We start from the raw sequence: 22,934 nt of genomic DNA, 5'->3' as shown, positions 1-22,934 counted from the left end.
CAGTCAGTGAAAAGAAATGAGACAGATTATGGCATCCCATTGAAAATCTTATCTTATAATGTGAATATTTTTTTGATTATGTATTTTTTATCTGTTACTAAAAAGTGAACTACCATATTGCATGTGAGATAAAAAAAATTGTAATTCATAGAATAGGAAAATTAATTATGTACACATATTTTGGGGTTACAGGGAGCCCCTTTACCAACATGACAACAAGTGGTTGCTATTTATTTAGCAAGTTTGTGTGCCTTAACCATGCTTTTTATTTCTGCACCCTGCACCAAAGATAAATATTTAATGCATAAACTATCATATGTTTGAACTGGCAGCTTTAAATGCATTTTTATTCCTTTAAAAATTTTATTAGGCAAGCAGTAGTTAAATAGTTTAAAATTTAAAGTAGCTGTTTCAAATAATTTTAGGAATAAGTTGAAAGCATTTAAGCACATAGGAAAATTGAGTGAATATTTCATTTATTATTTTTTTTACACAGATTATTTTGATTTGACTTTTATGTTTTTTTTTCTTTTCTTTTCGTTCTACATTCTTGCAACAATAGGAGCTTTATGGTTGGACTATGGATAAGATTGTGAAAGAAGTTGGCCGTAAGAATAATTGTAAGTGCTGTTTCTACTTTATTTACAGTATTTTATTATTTTTTTTCGAATGCCACACACTAAAAATAGCACTTATGTCATTAGTGCACATTCTGTCCAGTACTTTTCTTTACTAATAATAAAGCTGAAAGTCTGTCAGGATCTCTGTCCGGATCTCTGTCTGTCAGGATCTTTGTGACGCGCATAGCGCCTAGGCCATTCGGCTGATTTTCATGAAATTTGGCACAAAGTTAGTTTGTAGCATGGGGGTGTGCACCTCAAAGCGATTTTTTGAAAATTCGATGTGGTTCTTTTTCTATTCCAATTTTAAGAACAAAATTCTCATTAGATGGACGAGAAAAAAACGAAATTATCATTACGTGAAACCGTAACCAAGCCAATTGGCGAGAAAATTCACCATACATTATATGTAAATATACAGGCGAACCAAAAAACCTTTTTAATTTTCTAATACGGGCAAAGCCGTGCGGGTACCACTAGTCAACAATAAAACTAAAACCACTAACTGCAGTGCACACGTCTAAATCTTCTGCGGTCACAGCCAGACCGGAGTCAGTCTTGTCTTGTTAACAGTATGAAGGTAGCCACAGCCGCCCTCTGGGGGCTTCAGGGACACAAGAAGGGTTTTTGTTTACAACTGCCCAGGACTTTCCCCTTGATATCTTCAGAGCATCCTGTTTAAAATTATATTTAAATGTCATGTTGGTTAATAGCTTCAATGAATGAAAGTTGAAACTTTTTTGGATCTTTGGGCCACATGGGCTCCTTTTTATTTAAAATATAATTTGTGTTTGTTGGAATCTGTCTAAAATTTCTTGTGCGTACAGTCAAAATTTTCTTATACACATCATCAAACGCTTTTCTTCAGGGTTAAAATTTTTGATATTAAATTGAATAGTTTTCTCTTCAATCTGAATTCTTTGGTGCCTATTGGTTGCCTAATGGTGTATTTTAAATCACAATTAGTATTTATGTGCTAATAAAAGTAATACCTTTGTTGAAATTAAACTGTATGGGCCAATGAGAAGCCATTTCAGCCAAGTCCGAAACTACTGGCCCATCCCTTGGGTGGGCCCGACAACAGAGTTGGCCGGATTGGACCCAATTGGGTTGGACCCAATGGTTTTTTTTTGAAAAAACCCATTATTTAGCCCACTTTTGGGTTTTTAAAAATTTTTGTAGAAGTTTTTAAAAAAATTAATTAATTTAAATACTTTCACAATTTAAACTTCTTTTTTATTTGTTCTTACCACACACAATGGACATAAAAAATGAATTTGAACTTTAATAGTATTTCTTAACTCTTAACGGCATTAAAAAAATACTTATTTTTAAATAAATATATTTAGCTTTTTTCTTTAACTGGTCAATAAATAACTCAAATTATCTTGACTAAGTCATGTCACGTCTGATTTTCTCAATATTTGTTGATTGTACAAAAGAAACTACTCTAGCTAAAAGGTTTTCATGTGAATTATTTTCTGCAAACCAACACATCACAAATCTCGAATAAACAAAGTATATTTTTTAGAAATTAACAGGTTTTACAAACGGTCGGACAGAAAACAGAATAGGATGTACAGTATTTTCATTATCTTACAAAAAAGTTTAATATTTCTTACTCTGTACACAGAAATAGAAAAACAGGCAACATAAAATTCAAAGAAATGTCTTGATTAAGCTAGAATTCAGTAAAAAGGGATTTAAACTACTTGAGATTCTACAGTAGTTTTGCATAACAAATTGAAATACAATTAAATAAAATGCAAAAAAAAAAAAAAAAAATGTAGTAATTAAAAATGAACAATAGATTTTATCACTCGCGAAGTAACTTTGCCCTAACTGTTAGTAACCATGGAAACTAAAAAATCTGAAACTTCACCATTCTTGGGTTTCGTCGTCTTTTTTACTTTTCTTCAGAAAACGCTGAATATTCCACCTTTTTTTACCCCAAGACAATTTTTGTGCTTTTTCCATATACTTACGCTACAATGTGCAACAAGCACCCCACATTTTCCCTAAAAAAAACATTTAAAAAAAACCCAGCTTTACTTGGGTTTTATTTAAAAAAACCCAAAAAACCTTGGGTCCATGGGCTTTTTTGAAAAAGCCCAGGTTTTTGCCAACTCTGCCCGACAAGGAATCAGAACAGTATAAGTTTAATAATATTTTGGGGGAAGGAGACCCAGAGACCAAACTGACAAGGGGCTCTTCTGCCTTGGCACCCGGCTACCCTGATTGTGCCCTATGTAGTGTACATAGTTGTAATTGGGGATTTTATATCAATTGATTCCTTTAGAGTTGAGAAGTAATCTGAAAGAGGTTTAATAATAATAATTGTAACAATATCAATAGTAATAACAAATCACTAACTCAGTAATTTAATGGCATAAACAAGTTATAATAAAAACACGATTAATGAAATCAAATTTATTGCTGTTATGTGTTTAAAAAAGCTTTATTTAGAATGTGATATTATGATATTTATTTCAGGAATGATCACATTTTCATAATTTGGCTTAAAATGTTTACTTTACAGGTACATTTTGTGGTGTGTTTCGCCGGCAGGCCTTAGATCGAGGGGCAGAAGTCCTGGGAGTCGATAAGTTGGTCACAGGTATTATCATCTACATATTGTGAAAATATTTATTATTTCTGAATTGCATTTGTTGGAGAGGGGAAGAGTCAAAAAGGATACAGTCATTCACTAACTTTGAAGCATGTTTATGTTGGTTAACTTCCAACACTTTATGGTTTTTAGTACAGTTGAACCTCCATATATCAAACTTACATATATCAAAATTTTCTATCTATTGAAATCCCAGCAAACTTTCATGTCCATTACATAGAAAAATTGTTTCTATATATCGAAAAATTCTCCATATATCGAAAAAAATTTCGAAACATTCATAGATTTTTTTTCCACTTTAGAATGTTTGTTTCATGAAAAAGGAAGGTTAGGGAAGAAAATTATGTTCACTAAAGATAGCTACAAAGCTCATAAGGAATCTCTGGTTGAGGGGTGTGTAGATAAGTCATTGTTCTGTAGTTCTTAAATTCCCTCAAGTTTATTTAAAATCTTAGTTGTAACCAGTAATACAGTAAAATCAGTTTCAAGTTATCCCTTTTGTCTGTTTATTATCATTCCTAGTCTTTTTAGCTTTGGTGAAAATCATTAAAGTTAAGTAGATTGATATATTTTTTACTTTTCTCTCTCAATTACTATCGTCAAAATGAAAATACCCTAATGTTGCGGATGAAGTTGTATTGCCGAAGAATGAAGATGTCTGAAGGGGCAAAAATGTGTCATTTCTAGTAAATTTAGTATTTCCGCAAGCAGAGTGCCTGCTGTTATGAGAAATTGGAAAGTCATAATAGAAGTACTGAAACTTACAGAAAACTTTAACTCAAAAACATGAAACAACATTAAAGTTGGTTTTTTAGAAACAATGCAGTGCTCAGTAAATGTTTCACATTTAATTTTTTAATTATTAACTTTTATTTAATCAGATGCTCGTATAAATTAGGAATTGGGTTTCATACATGAAAATTAGCTTTAATGTTTTGGGAAATTTTTATGATTAACTAAGATCGTTTCTATGTATCGAAATTTCTATATATCGAATTTTTTTCCGGCAATTTGCTACTTACTATATGGAGATCCGACTGTATATTGAACTTCAATAGAAACTACAGAAGGATCAACGCTGCACTCTTCTGACAAGATTATAAAATCAGTTTTCAACTTTTTATTTTTCAAAATAACTCAGAAACATTGAACACAAATCAATGCATAATGCATTAATTCTAGGGTTGCTGTTCGGAATTTTTTTTTTTTAAAGTTGAAACGGCTCTACCTACTTTACAATATTCCATGCAATATAGCAAATAATAGAAATCTTGTGATGCTGTGAAGTAACAATGGAGAGTTTTTTGAACATTTTGTTATTTTATTTCTCTGACTCAAAGTTGCTATATTTTTTTAACTAATTTATTTTACACCCTTTTTTACTTTCTTCTATATCTAATATATAGAAGAAAGTATTGGATTCGTGCAAATTTTCGAATTTCGAATTTTAATGGATTCGAACGTTTTGAGGTGTATTGAGTCCATTTCGACTATTTTTGGAAAATGTCTGTCTGTCTGTGTCTATGTGTGTGTGTGTGTATGTGTGTATATGTGTGTATGTGTGTCACGTCTGTGTGTGACCAGTTTTTTGTGGCCGCTCTACAGCAAAAACTACCGCATGAAATCGAACGAAATTTGGTACACATATCTGCCGCTATGTGAACTTGTGCCCATTGGTGTTTGGCGCGAATTCCTCCAAGGGGGGTGGAGCAATGGGACGTTTTTTGAGTTGCGCGTGCTTGCTATTCCTCAGGAAGTAACTGGCGGAATCAAACAAAATTTGGTCCATATGTTGCCATTAACAGGAACAGGTGCTGATTCAATTTTGGTGTCAATAACTCAAACGGGGGTTGAGCTATAGAACATTTTTTTGTCGTCAATTGTGACTGCTGTATCTCAAGAAATAATGAACGGAATGAAAGAAAAATTTATCAGCAAGTAGCCCTTAGTGGGTATAAGAGCTGATTTTATTTTGGTGTCAACAGCTAAAAAGGGGATAGCGCAATTGCCCGTTCTTTTTTTCCATTGTGAGTGCCCTATCTCAAGAAGTAATGCTACGTTCTGGTTGAAATTTGAAATATATGTGAATCCATATGTAAACAGGCTTTGGTTCAATTTTGACGCCAATCGCTACAAGAGGTGTTGATTTTTTTTTTTTGAATAAAAATAGCTTTATTAATGCAACAATAAGAAAGATAAATCGTAATAGATTGTCGTCTGCGTATTTTTCGTGATTTTAATTGTATGGAAATGATCGGAAATATTATCTCAATGATTTAAAATTTTTAACTGTTGCCATCTTATGTTTGTTAACAAATAAAATATTTGTAATTCAAGCAAGGCTTTTAAAATAACTTTCAATTTTCACTCTTTGCTTTGCTTTTGCAATAATTCAGACATTGGGATGGTCGTCAAGTTTTTGCATGTGTAATTTTGTTTTTGTTGGGAATATTTCTTCCTCGTCAAGCATGGGGAGGGATCAGAAAAAAAAAAGAAAAATATAGAAGAAAGTTTCGTGATGGCCACAACATACTAGTTTCTCATTGTTGAAAGTGACTGAATAGTAGGCTAACTTTGAACCTGGTTAACAAATATTTTAAAATGCTTTTGTTAATTATTATATCTTAGTTTCGGACAACAATGCAAAATTTGAGGAGTCTTTTTTTTTGATCAGTTTTGTGCCAATTTTAATACTACAGTTGGCTCTCTGTTTAACCACTCTCAAGGCACCACAAAAAATCGTCCTTAAGTAGAAAGCGTCCTTAAATAGAATGCTTTTAACACTGTAGTGGACCAACTGGGACCGTGAAAAGCCATCTTTAAATAGAGATAGTCTAATAGAGCATCGTTAAACAAAGAGCCTACTGTATTAAAATTTGAGTAAGGCAATTATAAATAGAAATTGTAAACCTTAGTTAGCCTACCCTGAATGACCATATTTCAGTTCAGAGATCATATTAAATATTAGTTAGCTGTTCTACTGTTTTTTCTCTATACATTTTTCTTCATTAATTTACACAATGTCACAATTTTTTTTCTTATATTTCTAGGCCACAATGCTGATGATGTTGCAGAGACTGTTTTAATGAATGGTAAATTTCAATGCAATTTTCAGTAGGGGCTCATCTATAGGTGTAAAATACCCAGGTTTTTATAATTTAGGAGAAATAATCCAAAATTCCTAAATAGCTGACTATTTATGAATTCAATTAAAAGTTCAATAATTATGTTGTTTTTTTTAGTATTTCAAAAGTATTGCTGTTGATTCGTTATCCAAAAAAAAAAAAAAAAAAAAAAAACCTTTAGTTGAACATGTAAATTATTGAAATCATTACTTTTATGTTTTTTACTTGATAGCTTATTTAATCTCTCAAGAGTTCACGTTTCAGCAAGGTTTTATTAACATTGGAATGTTTGTACACTGAAGCCCAGTAGCTTAGTAGCAGGGCTTTGGGCTCCTCTGTCACAGGCCCAGGTTCTATTCCCAGGTCAGGCATGGTTGACTCAGCCATTCATCCCTTCAGTGGGTCGATAAAATGATTATCAAGCGTGCTTGGGAACCAAACACTGGGGGTTCTGTGTTAGGCTGACTGCCTAACCGGAATATCTGCCTTGCACCCCAGAGCCCCTGGTTTGGAAAACTCAGTTGGGCACAGTAGGCCTTGGCCCCCACGAGCTGTCCTGCCACAGGGTTTGGTTTTATGTTTGTACACTTTGGAACACTGTTAACACTCTTTTCGGTAATTTTTCTGCTAAAAAATTCTTAAGTATGACTCTTTTTTTTCATGCTTAGAAAAAAGTTCAAAAAATGTTTCAAAAAGTATTCGTTCTAAACATTGTTTTCTATGTTTGTGCCAAGCAAAGAATGGAAAATCTATTTTCTGAAAACAGATTAACACAATAAAAACAGCTTTGAAATCCATCAAGGTTTAGCATTTGCAGGAGTAATTGCTAGAATAGAGCAGAGAGAGCAATTTCAATGTTATTTAGTTTAACAAACAAAATGTGTGGGACTGCAATAGACTAATTGCAGCTTCTAAAGTTCTTGTGTTTTGGCAACCGTCCAATAGTAGAATGTTGGAAAATAATATTAGCCTCAGAAAATTTCAGTTTGTGATCAGTATTCCAATCATGTTTAGCTGTTTTATATTTTATACTAGAAGATCGCCCATCAAGGTATGACAGGTGAAAACTGCTTCTACATTTGAACGAAGCAATTGCCTGTTTGGTGGTATTTTCAGAATAACCCTCAGAGTATCTCCAGTAGATAGCGTTCATTGTTGACCACTTTTTCATTTCTTCATTCTCTTAAAATGAGTCTTGCCAGTAAAACAGTTGAGTTGACGGATCTAATTCAGCCTTGTCAAAATAAAGCATTTCCCTGCATATTAAATTTTACCAAAAAATATTATCAAAATATAAAGGCATGTCGCGAGTTTCATTGTTGGTGACAACAGCATTACTCGATCAGTGAAATTGCTATTATACGTATGAAGATTTATGACAATTTTCCTTTGTTGTTTGGTGAATTGAAAACTGAGTCGAATTACGCAGTTTTCATGTTATTGCATTTTATTGTTCGGTTGTATGTCTCAACTCATTAAAGATACAATTGCTGAATGTATCTCCCACACATGTAACATATGTACTTTTAAAAATGATTTTTATTTCAGTACTTCGAGGTGATATTGCTAGGTTGCAACGATGCACAAATTTGGTTACAGTAAGTGATTTTTTGTTTTATTTTAATGTAGCTATAACACGTTGATGCTTGCCAATGTGTCTTTCCAGATCAAATTTATGTACAGCTTAAATTAAACTTCTTAACTGTTTTCAGGTTTAAAAAATGCAATATGCAGGAAAAAAATTCAATTTTTTTTACTGGCTCTACTTACATGTTACATTAAACCAGTTTAACAAGTCATGGACATAGTTAGTGTATTTATTTTCTAATTAAAAGTATCAAACTATTGTATTTAATAAAATGAATAAAATGAAATTGAACAATTATGTATAGATACTCGAAATTTTTTAAAAATAAAGATAAGAAAAAAAAAAAAAAAACAAACTCCTCTGTGCCACTATTTCTAAATCTTTTTTTTTTTTTTTTTGGTTGATTTTTGTCTAGCACAATATGTTCTAATTATGCATTTAGTTAACTAGTTCTAAGAAAAAAAAAGCATTAAACGTCTAATGATTTTCGAGTGAATTATTCTTGTTTCCCCCTAAATTAAAGTTCCTCTTCAAATTCTAAAACCTCTTCTGTCTAGAACAAATACTGTTTATAAGACCAGTGTTTAAATTTGTGTCTAAAAGAAGCATTAAAAAAAAAGCAATGTTTTTATCTACAGTCAACTAACCCTTGATAACTCGAGTCCCAAGGGCTAAAACGTTCGAGTTACTGGTAGTTTGAGTTATGGGAAGTTTCCACAACAGTCTCAAGAGTTTGGGACCCGATGAAAGCTTTGAGATAGAGGAATATTTGAGTTATAAGCTTCGAGTTATCGAGATTCGACTGTAATTATTCAATTACATTAGCGAGAAAAAAACTTCATTACTGAAGTGGAGGACAATTGATTAGGTTCTTAAAATGCGTATCATAATGTTTAAAAAATAGGAATTCCTGCTCTATGGCATTATCTACTCTATTTGCTGTTATTACTTTTATTTTTGTAGTTTAAAGTGGTGTAGTTTTCAAGGGAAAAAACAACAGCTAAGAATTTTTATTTCTAAGAGCAGAAGCTAAAAAATTGTTCTTCGTCTTTCAGGATTCAGAGGGTCTCATTCCACGCTGCAAGCCATTCAAGTACACATATGAGAAAGAAATTGTGATGTATGCATATTTCAAGGGATTAGACTATTTTTCTACCGAATGTATTTATTCCCCCAATGCTTACAGGTAGATTATTTTAATTTTTTTCCAATAATTCAATCATAACTGCTACAATGTAGATGATTATTTTTTACATGCATGAAAGTATTGGCAGAATAATGTGTTCTGTTGACAGTGTGAAATTAGTCCAAAAAAAAAAAAAAAAAAAAAAAAGAAGCCTGACTTTCATTTAACTTTGATTTCTTGAATTAAAACTTTGTTTTTATCAACTGTGGTAGGACCCTACTTGTTAGGTTTCTTTTTTTTGAAAGTGGCTCCTTTTGCAATCATAATTACGAAAAACATAATTTGAATTCTGGACTTCAAAATTCAAATTAATGCCTGGAGCTGGATGCTGGATGTCTAAACAGGATTGTGTCAAGTCGAGAGTGTCGGGTATAAATAAAGTAATTGAGTCTGGGTAACATGGATGCCACTGCCCAAGAGTTGGGACATGCTTGCAGAGACCAGTGGACCACAGGAGTTTGCACTGAAGTTAAATCAAAGGAACATCAATTATGTTCTAGTGAAAACAAGGAGCAATCGTGTTTGCTCAAAAGAACAGAAAAAAATAGACTAAAAATTATAAATTTACCCTGGCAATTGCACCAAAAATTGTGCCTTATGATTTCACTCTTTACATGTATGCTATTTCTTGTTCTTGCTCTTGGTGACAGTTGACACCTTATGTAATGGGAAAGAAAAAAATGGCCATACAATTTAACAATATGAAATTAGGAACGTTGCTCTAAGTTGCACTAAGCCACCAATTATTTCACATGATGAATAAAAAGAAAGTTCCTTGGAAACAAATACGACTAAAAATGTTTTGTATTGCTTTTTCACAGTTTATTACATGCTCTTATGCAAGGAGTACTTTTTATGTAAAAAAGGTACTTTTGCGTAAAAAAAGGTACTTTTTATGTAAAAAAAGTACTGGTTTTATTTAAAAATAATTTTTAATGAAGCTCTGTTTTAAAATTAAAAAACCACAAATGTACTTGATTTTAGCAATTTTATTTTTACCTGAAAGCTTATGCTCCAGCATTATCTTCAAATAATTTTTTTAACCAAATTAAGGCTCTAGTTGTATCGTGCAATCAGCTTTTGAGAGTCACTCTCATAGAAATCTGCAGTCTGATTAGATAGCCACTATGATATGAACTTCGCATCATCAGCAACATAATGGCTTTGATCACCAAGATGTCCAATTTCATCCCTTCAATGTTCTATTTATTGCTTTTGACTGATATGCAAATAATGAATGTGCATTTCACAGTCAGAGGAATTTTTAGTTGATTGAAGCTTTTTAAACACTGACTAACTGAAGTAATGCTCAGTCCCAGTACTGCAGCTGTCCTTCAAAACTAAACTTTTAAAATCATACTTTGTACAGGTGTCCCTCATATGACGCGGTTAATTCGTTCCATGTAGTATCTAAACTGTGTTATAAGAGACTTTTTTAAAAATAACAGTTTTACTTATTTTTAATACTAATTATGTATGTGCATGAGAAAAATCAAGTATATTGAGATGTATTGTCTTGTGGTATATCGAAACTGAGAAATAATGTAAATCAAGGGATGTGTATCGTGTTATATCGAAACCAAGTTTCATAAAAACAAAGTAAAAACTTATTAGAGTTATCAACCATTAACAGAATGTATTAAACAAAAATGAAATTCCATCTTTTTTAAATATAACATTCGAGTTATTTCAAAACCATGAAGTATTAAATTCTAGTTTCGTACTGTGTAGTATCGAAACTGTGTTGTAGAAGTACCGTGTTATATGAGGGACGCCTGTACATTGTATTTTTCTAACATGCTAATTTAATTATTTATAAATTCTTTAAAAATGCATTAAATTGCATTGGTTTAGATTTTTTTATCAATTAATTATATAAAGTACTATGAGTTTTGATGGTAGAAAGTGATGGAAAATTATCAGACCAGGACAATAAAATATTTGTAGATTTAAAAAAAAAAAAAAAAGATAATAACAAGCTAAGTGCAGAAATTTCTAAACTTTGGAAATAATAAGCAACCATTCTTATTTTGCATATTTCAAATGGCACTATAGATTTTTCTTACTAACTTTTGTCAGTTATTACAACCATTAAATATATGTTGTTTCTAGGGGCCATGCAAGAGCTTATTTAAAAGACTTGGAGGCTATACAACCATCTGTCATACTTGGTAATATAGTTCTGTGTTATTATTTGTATTTTTATGCTCTTTGAAAGCTTGACATATGAGGCAGTGAGAAGCAAAGGGATGTAAGTGGCAAAATTAAAAATTTGGAGATAACCAGCCCAAATGGTGGATGAACCTCTCCTCTGTCTTGGGGCAGGAGATGGTGCTAGTAGCCCTGGTAGGTGCTGCTGTACAGCATGATTTAGGGAAAAAAATCAATGAAAGCCTACCTACGATGTAAACTTTATACGAGTTTTACTCAAAACTTGAAAATGCCCACTTACATCCCTTTGCTTCTCACTTCCTCATATCAAAAGGAAAATCAGTAATGTTTATTCTATCAGTATAAATGTCAAATATATCATCAAAAAATAAAAAAGTAACATGTTTAGTGTTTTTCATTGCCAGTTTGGCCTCTCTCTCTCTCTCAAAAAAGAAAAAACTAAATGAAAAAAAATGTACCAAATGTAGCCCTGGTAGGTGCTGCTGTACAGCATGATTTAGGGAAAAAAATCAATGAAAGCCTACCTACGATGTAAACTTTATACGTGTAAACTTTATACGTAAACTTTATACCTCTTACCATGCTTAACTTCTAACAAAAGAAGTTTGGGAGCCTTTGAGTCTGCAGACCTTTTCTTAGTTTTGAGAGAAAGGAAACCTAACATTTTTAGAGGAAACAAATCTTAAGCTTCGACTAATAAAGATTCATACTTTCCTGCATTTTTCGAACGTAATCCATCAGTAGCATGTATTTTTATAAGCATCTTATTTTTAGGCATTTGTCAGTGTTGGTTCATCTCACAGACTATTTTTTGATTTTCATTCTGCATTCCAAACCACTGAAAAAAGGTCTGATGTTTGGTATCTAATGTGTGAAAATCTACATAAAATTCAAACAACATGCAGAAATTTAGCTCCTGAAAGTTAAGTCTTGCCGAGTACAGTTAGTTTTCTGAAATAAACATCCAATCCGCAAAAACTTCTGCTTCCTACTTGGACAGTTTAATGCAAAGAAATTGAAATTTAGGATAAAATAATGGAAGGGGAAAATGTAGCAGCATTTTTGTTTAACATAGTCTAATGTTCACACATAAACATGCATTGCATAAAAAATATAACTTACATCTCAACATAGCTAGATAATATAGATGCACGCATGCACAGATACATTTCATGCTGTGTAGAGATATTTGCTGTAGATATGTGAATTGGCTGAAAATTGTTGATAATATTCATATTAAACACTAATTATCTTCAAAATTTAAAGATAATTAATGAAAAATGTTCATTATTGCTTTCAAGAATATATGATTAAGAGCAAAAGCCATTTTCTTACTAAAAATTTCATCTACCCACTGCATTTTGATTTTCATTCCTGTGGATAGTTTTCAGCTATGTGCTCAGACACTTTATACTTTTATCTTACTATGCATCTGAATTCATCTACAACAGCAACATTAAAAAAAAAAGAAAAACAGGTTGAGAATTATTAAATTGGAAAACTGTTCCTGATTCATGTTTTAAAGTTGGAAACTCTTTTAAAAAGTGAAAATGTTTTGAGCTTCCATTTCTAAACTGTTTAACATCAGAAGTGGTGACCGAATGCTGCTTAACATTGGAAATTCAAAACTTTTCTTCACTGAAAAAGGGGTGTTTTGCAACCTCAAAACATGTATCTACAATAGTTAAAGTTAGGTATTTATTCCAGTTTAGTTTTGTAGGACATAATAAAGTACCTTCTTTTTTTTTTGAGAACTGCTTTGTTTTAAAATTTTCAACCATGCATTTCTTTTCTTGTTTGTAGCTTTCTTTTGATTTGTTTTGCATCATTGAAGGGACAACAAATTTACTTCAAATGTTCTAACACTTTTGCTATTTGATAACCAAATGTTATTTTGTGTTATTTAATTTCATAGACTTAGTTAAAAATTTTGAACTTGATAAAATAAGTAACAATTATTAAACATTTTGTTTTATTTAGAGGCATTTTTTTGAAAAAATAATTCAAAAAATGCATCAATTCAGGCATGTGAAATATTTTCTCAAAGACAGGAATTTTGTGAACTACAGTATAACTTTGATTTAACGATACCCGATTTAATGGTTTCCTCGATTTAATAATGCATTTCACTGATCCCGATTTGACAGCATTGAATGTCTATGCTACCCTGTTTAACGATATCCTTGATTTTAAGATAACTTTTTCCAGTTTCTTGACAATCGTTAAATCGGGTTTATACTGTATTGTGTTTTAATTCTTGTTTATGTCTATCCTTTGTTATTTATGTTGCTTCCACACATTTATTTGAATAAGTAAATAAGTTATAAAATTACTAAAAGAGAAACTTAGTTTGTACATGTATTGTATGAGTAAATTTAATTAATAATGTAGTTTTTGCTGTAACTCTAATAAATGCATTTCTGAAATATAACTGCTTGAATATTCTTTAAAACTTTATATTAACCTTGACTTATTATTTTGTAGATATTATTCACTCTGGTGAATGCATGAAGTTGAAAGAAGACATCAAGTTGCCTTCTCAAGGTGCAACAACATTATCTTTATTTTTAATATTAACTACAGTCTATATTTGTGATAATTGAAATGTTATTTGTTTATTATTATCATTATTATTTTTTTTGTAAGGCATGTCTGTAAAATAGATGTTTTAAACATATTTTATGAAATAGTCGCACAAATGCACTAAAATTGCCACTCCAGGAAAATTTGAACATAACAAAATGATTCAAAATGTATATTATTGCAGGAAGGATAAGTGAGTAATGTTTCGTCAAATCAGGAGGTATAGATCCTGAAAAATGAGCGTTCAAAGAGCCATCTCTGGTAACAACTGTAGCTTTTATTCACCTTAACATGGAGTTGAACAGAGATTAAATGACATGTATGGATAGAGTGGCATGTCAGTAACTTAGCAACCATCGACCAAACGTTTTCAATGTGTAACATATCGGTATCCTCAGAGAAAAGTTGAACATGTTCTGCATCAAAAAAGGATCGGACAGCATGCATGCTATCCTGCACTGTCCTGCTGAAACATAGTATTGAGAAGCCCACAAAGCTAGGGCACAGCACTGGATCATAATACATTCGAAATGTAATGGCTGCTTTTCAATGTGCTGGTAACAAATACAAATATGACGACCTGCAGCAGGTACTGGGCCTAGCTAGGTTGGTCCTAGTCTCCAATGAAGATCAATGGCCCGCTTAAAGCTATCCTCCCCCTTGCTCATTAACGCCTCTTCTGGTAAGCTGTTCCAAGTGCCCACAACACAATTCTAAAGTAATAATTTTTCCTAATTTCCAGATTAGCCTGAGATTTGAATAGCTTAAAACAAGGATCCCTCGTTCTGCTTTCATGCAAAAATTTAATCCATTGACATCTTTTATATTGATAAATTTAAACAACTGAATCATGCCCCTCTGACTCTCCTTTGCTACAGGCTATGCATATTAAGTCTTTTGAGTCTGGCATCATAGTCCAAATCTGAAAGTGCCCTTACTAATCTAGTAGCCATTCTTTGAACCCTTTCCAATACAAAAATATTTTTCTTCAGATAAGGAGACCAAGTCCTTCAGATAATGTAACACGACAGGTAACTAATGGCACCCCTTATTATCTTGATGCTGCACACTGAACTGGGACTTGCCTGAGGGGATGACAATAATTTTGAGTTCTGCTCTCATGAATCCTCTCCTGCTTCAAAATTTATCATTGATGAAACCAATGGTTGAAGGCGCACTTATCTGTAATGTGAACTCATTGTACGTCTACGATTCATGCGTATGCACCAATTCTACCTTGATACGCTACAATCCCACCCTCAATAAAGTTATTACACATGCTGCTACACCCTTCTCATATGAGGCATAGCAACTTTTGTACCAGAAAACAATGTTCAAATCCAATTTCTTCATGCAAAGTGCTCTGTCGAATATCTGCCTTCATACACTCAAGGTAGTACTAGTGCTATTTGATTTGCGTGAGTGTGTTGAAGAGATAATCATTTGCATGTCGCAGCCTGCTCTACCTGCCATAGAACTTTCACTTGTCTGTTGTATGGCATGCTGCCTTCCTGGTGTAGCTATAGGGATGGTCAGAGGTTCAAATTGTGTATTAACTTTTTAAAAATTGTTGCGTTTCTTTTTTGAACTTTGTTTAATAAAGTATCAACAAAACTTCAAGGAAAAAATCGGGTATGAAACAGAAAAACTACAATCAAAAGCAAACTTAAAGTCATCAGAATGTGTTGTGTCAGCATAAAGACAATGCAAAAAGTAATGAGCTTATGGATGAAAGGTCATCTGACAAAAGTTTTGTCGGGTTGTAAGCTTTTTGTATTGAAAAAGGCGTTTCTTGTAATGCCGAAACACGTGTCTGCAGTAATCTGCAACTTGTGCTCTCTGACATTGTTATTTCTTACTTTACTAAGCAAAATTTTTTAAAGAATTTGCAGAATGTACAGAAACATTCATATACTATGATGATTAAAAGTTCTCATAGTTGGTTTCAAATTGCATGCTGAAGTTTGCATTCATACAGGATTCATCACGATTCATACAGAAGAAACGTACAGTGTCTTGACTAACAAAAACTGCTTTGATCTCTGAGGAGACTTTTGTATGTAATATTCTTGTTATGTAAGAGGTATTTGTTAAAATAACTTGCTTTTATGCACAACTTTTGCAAATAAAATGTTAACTTACAACTAAATTTTTATTTTGCAGGAGTATGTGAAAAATGTGGTCTTGTTTCTAGTCAGTCTATTTGTAAGGCATGTCTCTTGTTAGAAGGTCTGAACACAGGAGTTCCTGGGTGAGTTCTTAGCCTTTTTTTTTCTCCAGGTTTTCAGTTTAGGAGGTGCAAAATTTAAACTCTCGTAGGGGCTTTACATTTTTATTCAATTTATAATCATAAATTTTATTTTTCTTGAAAGTAAATTATTGTAAAAATTTTCCATAAAGTTTTATGAGGTTCCTGTTCACATGAATGTTTTTTAGTGGGAAATTTTGCCAAGGAAGGGAAAAAATAAAAAGAATAAAAAGTGAGAATTTTTCTAAAATTCTTCAAAACTTTTAATTACATTGTGTCTACTATAATATATACCAATGTATAGGTAGTGTAGTGTATAAATTGAATCCATAACTTCTTAGCCAGAAAGTTGGAAAAGATTCAATTTCCGTGAAAAAGTTGACACTATAACTTCTGAGCTGAAAATAAGGAAAAATTAAATTTTCATATTTATGTTAAATAATAATTAATTTCCTCATTTTTTTTAAGAAATAAATTTTTGATTCTTGTGAACGTCCAAAACTAGTACATAGTCAGATAGTGAAGCAGTAATCCTCACTTTTGGTAAGTTTTAGCGAAAAATTTCAATTTTCGAAGGAAATCAAGAAAATTTGAGAATTCAGGAACTTTTTATTTAATTATTTGTGGTTCTTAAATATCGGCGTTTTGGGATCTTTTTACTGCTACTATCCTTTTAAGGAATCAGCTGTCCTCTTTTCAAGGTCAAATTTTGTCAAAAATATTTCAACTCACTCACAAACATGTACGTTTTTAAGTTTTATAGTTTCATAATTATGTAAAATTTAAGTATAAGATGCATGCATTGTCCTGTGCTTCTTAAAATCCTTCATAAGCTCTGTTTAAGAGTGGAGTTGTCTTTTTTCTTTTAAACATGAATTTTCACTCAGTTACCGCATTATCTCTCATTATCCGGCGTGCCGCAAAATTCGGAGGTCACCTGATTTTCAATAACACTTCCTGGTCCTTTCCAGCATGCCGGAAAAATCGAGGTTAGGAAAAAAAAAATACTATAAAAAATGTGTTCAGCTTAAAAATTAATATAAGTTATATGCATATCTTAGTATTATTAATAAAGAGTTTAATTTTGTAAAAAATGCTTACGAACAATGTCATTTGTTATTTTAACAAGAAAAATATTTTTAATAACGAATAATTTTACAAAAACTAAATTAAAACTAAGTAAGCAAACATTTAAGCACTAAGCTACCGCCACTAAACTAGTGCTAAAGAATTTATTATATTGAATGAATAATTATTAAACTTTCCTCTCTAAAAGGAACCTAAATTAATTTATTAAAAAGAATATGAACAAATCTCTGCAACAATAATTGCTTCTGAATTGATTACTTTATTGGCATATAATTAAATTCATTAATAATGACCTACGATAAGTAACAAGCACATATTATATGCAATACACATATTTTTTGAAAGAAGGTTACTTTTGGGATTTATTAATTCTTTTCCTTACAGTGGTTTGCTCTCTGATTAGAACTGAATGGGGAAATTTACTTTTGTTTTGTTGCAAAATAAACTTAAAATTTTTCGGCATGCCGGAAAATTCAAATTTCCCGGCATGCTGAGCAACCTCACTTTTTTCCCGCATGCCGGATAATGCGGGGTAATACAGTATTTTTTTAATGACATTTGAATGAACATGGGAAAATTTAACCTTGTTTCTCTTTGGACTTTTTTTAGGCTTGGTGTAAAGAAAAGCAGCAAAATCAAGAGGAGGGTGAGTATTGCATAAGACAGTTAAATATTCTATTTGCTAATTGAGTTAAAAAGCGTCAGATGTTAGCAAGTTTCATGCGTTTGAAAAATAATAAATTTTTTTTGTTGAGACGGAAAAACATTTGTTTTTTTAAGTAGTACATAATTGAATAAAATGCCACTTGTTCCAAATGTGCTAATATATTTTCGTGCAAGAAGTAAACACGTTTTGTGCAAAATATAAAGCAAAAACGATTTAAAACCTTTTTTAAAACTCAAAAGAAGTACAAAAAAATATTCAGCTTTACCAACTTACAATTTTTAAAAAAGTGAGATTTTTCTTTTTGAAATTTCAATATCCTTAACTTTTTAAATGTTTTTTTTCTTTTTTTGTATTAATTTTGAACTTTTGAATTCCTTGAATACAACAGACTGTATCGTTAGCTAAGTTATTTTAAAATATACAGAGTTTGTTTTTATCTAGAATTCTCCCATCTTTAAGCATTTTTCATCAAACATAAGGAATGAGAACTCATTACTTTTTTCTTACTCAATTTCTTTTTTAAAGTGACATTATTTTATCTAGGGCAAGTACTTTTTGTTTCCTCATTCTATTTCTACGGTTGGACACGGTCGTGCTTTGCAACATGTAAAAATAGTTATTTTGTAAATACTGTAAAAGCACTTATTTTCACGAGCCTTAATTTTCATGAAAATTAAGATATCGGTGATTTTGTGAGCTGAAAATTGCGTGATTATATAGCATAAATAGAAAAATTATATATAAATAGAACAAAAGTAAAAAATACACCACGAAAAATAATTCGCAAGGTTTAAATTTTTGTGATTGCAATGGGCTCTCAAAAATTAAAGACTCTACAAAAAAAACTCTGTAGAAAGTTGATGCTTCATACTATGATGCATAATAGTTTCTCATATTCCAAAATACCACAATTAAAAACCTAAGTTTGAAATACTGGGAAGAAATTTGAAATATGTGTGTAAAAACGTTGCATGTGTGCAAATAGAATGAGCATTCTTTTTTTGTTAAAAATCTCTTGTTGGTATAGGTAAAATTAAATCCGAATAATAATAATACTAATAGAAAATTTCGGGCATACAGAAAGTTTCAGTGTAAAATGCAATTTAATGGGAAAACAAATGAACTTGACTGAATTAAAATGTTTCAGATAACTAAGTCCAATTTTATTTCATTATTTAGAAATTATTTTCCATTAAGTAACACCATAAGGAGTATGATGGACTATGTACCAGGCAACTAGGTGGTGATTAGTAGAAGATCAGCAGTTGTTTTTTACAGAGTCTTGTACCTCCATGAAATTTAGATCTTATTTGATGTCTCATTTATACTTAATGTTACAGCAAAATTATGCAAATTAGAGTTCAAAAGAAAGGGAAAAAAGTATTTGACTTTTGTTTGTGTAGCATTAAAACGTTACTGATCAAGGTATCGTAATAAATCAGGATTTCAAGTTTAGTCAACAGTGCAGCATTGCAAGTAACAAAGCCAACAAAATGCTTGGGTTTATCAATACATCTAATTTCAATTCATCTAATACATTTCAAACAAATCTAAGAAGCTTCTTCGGCCGTTAAATAGGTGTTTAGTAAGACCTCATTTGAAGTATGCTGTTCAGTTTTGGTCTCCTTATCTCAGGAAAGATATTTTTGTATTGGAAAGGGTTCAAAGAAGGGTTACTAGACTAGAAAGAGGACTTTCAGATTTAGACTGTAACAGACTTAATAGGTTTAATATGTATAGCCTGAAGCAAAGGAGGATCAGAGGGGACATGATTCAGTTGTTTAAATTTATCAAAATGAAAGATTTTAACAGGTTAAATTTTCTCACAGAAAGCGAGACAAAGGGTCATTTTTTTAAAGCTATTAAAATCTTAGACTAACCTGTAAATGAGGAAAAATTACTTCTTTAGTAGGGTCCTGGGCACTTGGAACAGCTTACCGGAAGAGAGGGTAATGAGCAAGGTTGGTGGATAGCTTTAACCGGGCCATTGATCTTCAATGGGGACTTATAAACTGACTAGGACCAGCCAAGCTGGGCCCAGAGCCTATTGCTGGTCGTCACATTTGTATTTGTACAAAATATGAACTATAATATTTTATCACAAGTCATTTTTTAATGACATGACAGTCCCCCCCCCTCCTGCCCCCAAGATTTCAAAGTGATCACTAAAATTGATACTGCTGTTGACATTCATCTTATCACACAACTGAGTTATGAAGTTAAATATTATTCAAGTGATATAGGAGGTGAATTTATTTAAAAAAAATGTGATTGAAGTACACCTATATCTGGTTTATAAGGGGAGCACCTTTATAGCCGATTCAGTTATACAATGATTGCCAAACTACCGTTACACTGATACCCATTGTAGCCACTATGGCATAAGTGTAATTCAGACATCATCCGCACATCACGTTCAACTCGTAAAGTGGACAGACAAGCGTTTTCTGAAAAGGGAGAAGACTTCATGCATTGCAAATGCACGTAAAGCGCCAGTCGGTACTCTCACCCAATAGAGAGAACGCGCTCATCGCATGGAGACCAATGAACCGCGACTCCCAGCTGTACGGATGTCAAATATGTAGCTTCTCATCATGTTGATGGGTCCTGTACAATACGGCTTGCTGTCATAGCAACTTCGCCAACCAAAACTGGATTTTGGGTGGAAAAGCGTCTTTTACATTCCATACAGACAACGTTTGAATGTTGCTATAGTTGGATCGGTACATTGGTTTGAATACTGTGATATAGCTATCATATTAACTACTGAGAATGATAGCTCATGCTTATATCTTGTTTTGCAATTGCAGGTAGCAGAAATCTGTCTAATAGCCAAATATCTTAGCAGAAATATGTAGGGGATGTGGGTCAAATTGAAATGGTGAAATATTTACTCTGCTTTTAGCACCACCCATCTACTCTCTAATGTTTTAATTATTTACTATCACATTTAGTCTATTCCAGTCAAGAAAAAATTACCTCTCAAAATCAAAAATGTGATAATACAATCAATTTTCAAAAATTGATACTCATATTGTAATATTTTGGTGTAAGTCAAAAATTATTTTTGTTATTATGAAATGATAAAGTTCTTGTTAACATTTTAAGTATTAATTGAGACTTACTAATATTCAGTGCACTATTTATATGTTTAACATTAAACTTATTTGTATTTTAAATGCTCTGTAGAGTTAGTCAAGTGCATGCAAGGCAAAGTGGATGGAGCAAAGTGAAATAGTATATTTTATTTACTTATTTAATCTTTTGTCAAATCACTTAGGTATTCAAGTATTAAGTATTTCATTTACATTCCTTCATTTAATAATTCTCTTATGTTTATTCATTCATTCACTTATTTTCTTATTCGTTCACTATTTTGTTAACTGATTTTTCTCTCCCATTTATTAACATATTTATTATTATTATTTTTTGTTGTTTATTGTTTCATTACCGTTTCATTTATTCATTCATTCTTTTATTGACTCTTTTCTTTGATCAAAAATACTTTCAATGATTGAATAGAAAAGATTTCGTAAGAAAAATAACTTATTTTTCACTTTGCCCGATGAAAAAAGAAGTTAAAAATTTCCACCAAAAATAAAAAATAATGCTTCAATGCAAGTTATACTGTAAATTATATTCTTCTATCTTTTTGTACGGTAATTTCAAAACAAATTTCCAACTTGTTCATTTCAAAAAATGTAAGTTATCTTAACCATTTTACTTTGCCCCACATTTCCCTACTAACAGTATTTTGAAATGTCATTAAATTTTTTTTCATTTTTTCAGAACCCCAATGCACCTACGGGTTGTAAAGGCAGTTGTCAGTCTGGATGCAAAACTTGACAATGTATATTCTGTGTGAATAAATGTTTTATTAAATTATCTTTTGGTGTTTTTCAGCCATGACTTTAAGACAAAGTGTGATTGAGATATAAGAAATACTGGTTGGTATATTAGGCTGACTATTAAGTTTAATGTCCTCAATAGGTTATATTATGCCAAATGGATGACGACAAAGAAGTATTGACATGCATAAAAATGAAGAAAAATGGAAAAACTTATGTGGTTTTGTGCTAGTTTTTCTTTTCTTTTTTTAGGTAAAAAGGGGGGGGGGGGCGCTAAAAGACAAAGGGGAAAAAAGTGCAGCAACGCAGTCAGTAAACCCATATAAACGGTGGAAAAACCAGATCCCGAAGAGTTCCTATTTTTCCTACTTTTTCCTACTTTTTAGAGCTCTCTCCTTATTTTCCTACTTTTTCCTTTTTTTTCCTACTTTTTCTTTCTTTAGTATAGCACTTCTAATACTTCTAATTGTGCATTGATTCTTATTTTTACAATGCCGCGCCGATAATTTTCTGCATGTTTTGATTTTGAAAAGTAAAAGAAACAAGCGGATCCTTAGCTTTTCATTGAATGACTAAACTATAGTAATTTCTGGAAGGAACGCCGCGGCGTTTGTGTGTTTAAAAGTAAATTTTCGTAAGTGACTTTTTTTGCCGTTGCGGCGTTTATGATCGACTTTTCTTTTTATCGCTTTGACTTCAGTTCTACTGTATTAACGAAACTAAAAAAAATATATACTGGCACATTCTGATGCAATTATATATTATTTACCCATCAATTAGAAGCTTTAATTAAAGTAAACGGCCGACTGTTCAAAAAATGCGGGAAAAACCGAATTTCCTATTCGCCAATTTTTTGTATGATTACAAGTGAAATGGAGCTCTATTTAAACAGAAAGGCAATGTAAAACCTTAAAAGGACATAAGGAAGCAAAAACTGAAAAACTTGTATACTGTACATATTTTATTGATGTTAGTACAACATAAAAGCGACATCTAACAGAAATTCGCAAAAACGGACCACTTCAAAAATAATCGCGGAAACTTTTTTCGTACATAAATATGATTATTGTTCATTCTAAATCGTAAACATGATTATAAAATTTATAAAATTTCATTTTCTTTCCTTGCAAAGAGTGTATTTGCAAAAAAAAAAAAAAAAAAAAAAAAAAAAAAAAAAAT

General features: G+C 31.7%; 1 protein-coding gene across 1 annotated transcript in view; it reads left to right on the top strand.

Moving 5' to 3' along the window:
* LOC129217663 (cytoplasmic tRNA 2-thiolation protein 1-like) overlaps positions 1–21,792 on the top strand; it is a 30,438-nt gene extending 8,646 nt beyond the window's left edge. Inside the window, exons 4-14 of the mRNA XM_054851991.1 lie at positions 4–60; positions 563–620; positions 3,160–3,237; positions 6,300–6,341; positions 7,923–7,972; positions 9,018–9,148; positions 11,261–11,319; positions 13,805–13,864; positions 16,067–16,154; positions 17,850–17,886; positions 21,697–21,792. Of these exons, the coding sequence (XP_054707966.1) occupies positions 4–60; positions 563–620; positions 3,160–3,237; positions 6,300–6,341; positions 7,923–7,972; positions 9,018–9,148; positions 11,261–11,319; positions 13,805–13,864; positions 16,067–16,154; positions 17,850–17,886; positions 21,697–21,753 (717 nt within the window). The 3' untranslated portion in view covers positions 21,754–21,792. The remainder of the gene's footprint in view (positions 1–3; positions 61–562; positions 621–3,159; positions 3,238–6,299; positions 6,342–7,922; positions 7,973–9,017; positions 9,149–11,260; positions 11,320–13,804; positions 13,865–16,066; positions 16,155–17,849; positions 17,887–21,696) is intronic.
* The last annotated feature ends 1,142 nt before the right edge of the window (positions 21,793–22,934 follow it).

The sequence above is a fragment of the Uloborus diversus genome, chromosome 2, assembly GCF_026930045.1.
Source record: "Uloborus diversus isolate 005 chromosome 2, Udiv.v.3.1, whole genome shotgun sequence".
Lineage (NCBI taxonomy): Eukaryota > Metazoa > Arthropoda > Arachnida > Araneae > Uloboridae > Uloborus > Uloborus diversus.
This window is presented reverse-complemented; position numbering and strand designations above follow the sequence as displayed.